At 46.2% G+C, this 5145-nt stretch overlaps 1 protein-coding gene across 1 annotated transcript in view; it reads left to right on the top strand.

The window, feature by feature from the left end:
* The window catches only part of znf318 (zinc finger protein 318), an 18601-nt gene extending 13456 nt beyond the window's left edge, over window positions 1-5145 (top strand). The window contains 1 exon segment of the mRNA XM_050070561.1: window positions 435-5145. Coding sequence (XP_049926518.1) covers window positions 435-3218 — 2784 coding nt within the window. The 3' untranslated portion in view covers window positions 3219-5145.

Raw genomic sequence — 5145 nt, 5'->3', positions numbered from 1 at the left:
ATATTTCCTCTGCTCATATTTCAGCCAGGATAAATCACACACAGTGTGTGGAGGCTTTATTGTCTTCATGATTTATTGTTTCTTATCTGTGAAATTAAAGTAAATCAAAGCTTTGTTTCCACTGAGGGAAATGGTTTCAGCTTACAGAGACAGACAGGAGGTCTGTGTCACCATGACGGAGGTGCACTTCAGGCTACGCCGTAGCCTGCGGCATAGCCTGCGGCATAGCCTGCGGCATAGCCTGCGGCGTCGATCCAACACAGAAGTATAAATTCGGCAACCCCAACTGGATGTCAGATCATTTGCATTGTTCCAGGCTCTGGTTTAGGTTTTAGGATTTCTGTCAATGTGAATGTCGTTCATTTGCTGTTTTTTCGGCAGGTGAAATGTTTTTCTGACTCTCTTGTCTTTGTGTTTTATTGCCCTCTCACCAGAAACAAATGTACGAGAACCCGTTGTACGAACAGAGGAGGAACCTGGACCGCCAGGCCGGACTGGCCTCTGAGAACAGCGGGAAGAAACGCAAACATGAGGACGAAGACAATGGCAAGAAGGACAAGGAGGAAAAGTCCAAACACAAGAAGGAGAAGAAGGAGAAGAAGAAGGAAGAGGACAATGCTACTCACAAGGGGGAGAAAGTTAAGGAGGAAGAGGAGGAGGAGGAGAAGCCGAAGTCGGGCAAGAAAGAGGAGGATTTTAAGAATGCCAAAAACCTGGAAGAGGAGAGGCCTTCGTATAGCAAGAAAGACGAAGATGAAAAGTACAAATCCAGCAAGAAGGAGGATAAATACCGCCACAGCCGAGAGGAAGAGGAGCGGAGTAAATACAGCAGAAGGGACGAAGATGACCGGTACAAGTACAGCAGAGAAGAAGAATACCGGCACCGCTATCGAAGGGATGATGATGATGACCGGTATGATGACCGTCCCAAATTCGGGCCGAGAGAGTATAGACCCAAATATGACAAAGACCGAGACGAAGGGAAACTGAAGCATGAAAAGGAATCTTCGAAAAAGGTTCCTCCAGGAAAACCGGCAGGGAAACCAGAGATCACCACACCTGAACCTCCGCCAAAGCCCTATGAACTGCCCAAAATCCTGTGTGGACCAAGTCCAGCTATGAGGGCAAAGCTCCGCAAGCAAAGCCTGGAAACCGGCAAACCAGCACCCGCAACCATGACCCCGACTTTTGGAAAGTTCACATGGAAGAAACGGGAGAATGTTCTGGCGAAGGAGGCGGAGAAAGTTGCAGCAGAGTTCATCAAGGAAGACGAAGCAGCTGCAAAGCAGAACCCGATCTCAGTGGAGGATTCCTTTGCAAAATCTATGGCTGTTGCAAAGGAGATCGCCCAGAAACTGGGGGGCCAACAAAATATGCCTCCTCCCTGGGTGTCCAACAGCGCCAACCGCGGAAGGATCCGGCCCAACCTTCCTGCACCCGCAGGAAGGGGAAACCGAAGAACGGCCATGATGGGTAGACCGGCACCACTAAATACTTTCCTCTCTATTAGACCCCAAAACCTTGGTTTACAGGGGCAGTTTCAAAAAGAACCATTGTTCTCTGATGGTCTTATGAGGGCTATGAATGCTCAGAACGCACTGCTCGAAGGTAAATCTCAGCCCCCAGCTGCTACACCTGAGACAGTCAAGGCTACGCCTGCACCGACACCTGCACCGGCACCAGTACCGGCGCCTGCACCGGCACCAGTACCAGTGCAGGCACCGGTGCCTGCACCTGTGCCAGTACCAGTGCATGCGCCGATGCCTGCACCTGCACCGGGAATGTCAAGACCTCCACCATTTGATGCTAAACATCCGCCGCCAATGTCAAGACCTTCACCATTTGATGCTAAACATCCGCCGCCAATGTCAAGACCCCCGCCATTCAAGGCTAAACCTGCACCACCAGTTTGTAACCCTGCACCACCAGTTTGTAACCCTGCGCCACCAGTTTATAACCCTGCACCACCAGTTTCTAAACCTGCCCCAATGGAAGTAAAGCTGGCACAACCTGTGGTGACGTCAGCACCATCTCAAACTATCCCTGCACAATCGGTTGCTAAACCAACACAACCAACACTGATAAAGATAGTGTCTGACGTGGCAGCTCCTGGCGTCCCCGAGAACGAGCAAACTCGTACAGTGTTTGTCAAACCTCCACCTCTCAAGAGCATGGCTGACGTAGCTCAGAAGTCTGAGAAACTTAAGAGTAACCTGGCTGCAGCCAAAGCCCAGGACTTATTTGACATCTTCTACAGCAGTGTTGGCCAATCAGGCCCGTCCTCCATCACCAAACCAGTCACAGATGTCAGAGCTGACGAGAGCAGCACCAATAAAAGTCAACTTTCTGCCCTGCAAGCACCAAAACCACAACCTCAGAGTAAACCTGTTACCCAGTCCCAACCTCCATCTGTGGTCTGTAAATCTCCGCAACCAGACTCATCAGGTGCCCAAACCCAACCAGACTCACCAGGTCCAAAAACCCAACCAGACTCACCAGGTCCCAAAACCCAGGTAGACTCACAAAGTCCGGAATCCCGCCAAGAATCGGACATTCAGATCGCATCTGTTTGGTCCTTACAGCCCACCCCAGCCACAACACCTGAGGTGGCTCCATCTGAAACACAAAAAACCCAGCCACAACTTAATCCACCAGCCCAGTCTGAGGCTCAGAGTGTACCCCAAAACCAGTCCTCGACTCCTGAATCTGGGTCTCAAATCACCCCACAAACCAAGCCTGCTAACCTGGAGCCAACACCTCAGACTCAGTTCCAGCCTAAACCAGCCACTCATATCCAAACAAATCCCCAACCAGACCAGGACAATCAGCCCCAGTCCCATCTAGAGACCCATTCTAGCACTGCTCCAGAACCTGAACCCAAGCCAAGCCCCAAAACTAGAGGCAAGAGAACCCCTCCTGCCCCCCGCCCTGTCCGACAAACCAGATCCCAAACCAGATACCAGACCCGGCAGCAGCAGCAGAGCCAGTCCGAGCCAGAGCCAGAGCCAGAGCCAGAGCCTGAGCTACCTTCGGGAGATTCTGACTCTGTAACTTCAGATCCAAAGGGGCTGGACACGTCAAATCCTGGCTCCAGGTCAGAGCCGGAGGAGGGGGCACCCAGAGAGGAGGACTCTAAGAAGGAGGTCACCCCTGAAACCCTGGGCCTCCCCTCAGACATGACTTCCCTGAACTTTGATTATGATTTTAACTTTGAGTAGGAGCTGACCGGACTGTTTCTGTAGAACCACTTGTACATCCAGGAGGTCTTTCATCAATAATTTTCTGGACTTGAAGGTAGCTGGAAGAGGTGGGGAAGACACTGATGGACTTTAAACACTGACCTTCATCTGTCTGATGTTTAGTGATACCCTGTTGTTGTCTGTCTTTTCTAGAGCCTAATGCTTCAGATGGATTTCACTTTAAGTCCGGTGAGTCCAGAACAGACGTGAGTCCTGGATGTGAATAAGCACCTAGAAGGATAGTGAAGGATTGACCTGCCCACTTGCTCAATGATATGCTGGTACTTGTTGAATTCGATGTTTGGATTGGTCAGGTTTAGGTAAGAGGCATTAAGATTTGTCAGGGTAAGACTGTCACAAGCAGAGTAAGGTGGGCCATTCTTTCGCTTTCCCAGGAAATACAAATTCACATCCAGGTCATCTGTAGACCTGAAACGTAAACATCACCAAAGGGACAAAAAAACAACAATCAATGTCAGAATAATTTGTACAAAGTATTTCCTTTGGGTTACGGGATACTTTCTGTGGTCAGAAGGTTCGGATCTGTTGTTCGTGGTCGTCAGACCCAATCTCAGGTCCATTCAAGGTTCAAGGGGTTATTCAAAGGTTCTGAGAGACGATTGACATGACAAGAAATCTGAAAAATACAATTTGTGAATTACAGAATATTTCTTCATCAGGCATCTACGATTACAAAAATAAGCACTTTCTGTTTGCTACCTATGGAAATGTGGAGCCAGTGACTAGTTTTAAAGGATTACAGGTGGAAACATTCACACGTTTGTCAAACTGATATCCACCGTCTCACCTGACTCTGAATTCAGTGTGACACTGTTCCTTTAAAGGTCTTTGTCACATGACCACAGGTTTAAACGTCGAACACATCACCTGTTGTTGTTTTTTTCTTGTTTGATATTCAAGTTTATTTTTTCCTTTTTTAAATGACGAAAGAAGAGTCGGACCAAAATCAGCTCAGCGAGTCGACGTGTTGACGCTCTGATCCGAGGTCAGTGTTTGGGTGTCGGAAAGAAACCAACTGCTCATCTTGTAAAATCTGTTACTCCATGTAGAGTTTTAATAAAAGTTAGTGGAGAAACGACAGCGCCTCCATGTGTCCTGATTATTATACAAACCTGTCCTCCTGTAACTGCGTACTTTTACTCAAGTACTCTACAAATCTGAGGTACTTTTACTGTACTCAAGTATTTCCAGGTTCTGCTTTGTCTTCCTCTGTCTCAGAGCTACATACTTTATGTCACAATAAATATGTGGGCAAAATTGTCCCTAACCCTGATTGACTGGTCATGGAAAACCTGAAAAAGTCATGGAATTTCACAGTCACATTTTCAAGTCTGGAAATGTCATGGAATAAGTATAAGTCATTGAAAGTTTTGAATAGTCATGTAATAAGTAAAAGTCCTTGAATTTTTTTTGAAAAGTCATGGAATTAGAGAAAAAAAAAGTAATTGAAAGTTTGGAAAAGTCATGGAATAAGTAAAAAGTCATGGAATCAATAGGAAGTCATTGAAAGCAAGGAAAAGGCATGGAATTAGTTAAGTCATTGAAATGGTAAAGTCATGGAATCAACAAAAAGTCATTGGAAGTTTTGGAAAAGTCATGGAATTTGTAAACATTGAAAGTTTTGGAAAAGTAATGGAATCAATAAAAAGTCCCTCAAGCTTTGGAAAGTCATGGAATCAATAAAAAGTCATTGAAAGTTTTGGAAAAGTCATGGAATTTGTAAACATTGAAAGTTTTGGAAAAGTCATGGAATCAATCAAAAGTCCTTGAAGCTTTGGAAAGTCATGGAATCAATTAAAATTCATTGAATGTTTTGGAAAAGTCGTGGATAAGTAAAAATCATTGAAAGTTGGAAAGTCATTGAATTAATAAAAAGTAATTAAAA

The sequence above is a fragment of the Epinephelus moara genome, chromosome 19, assembly GCF_006386435.1.
Source record: "Epinephelus moara isolate mb chromosome 19, YSFRI_EMoa_1.0, whole genome shotgun sequence".
Classification (NCBI taxonomy): Eukaryota; Metazoa; Chordata; class Actinopteri; order Perciformes; family Serranidae; genus Epinephelus; species Epinephelus moara.
Note: the sequence above shows the minus strand (reverse complement) of the source record. Positions and strands in the feature narration are given on the sequence as shown.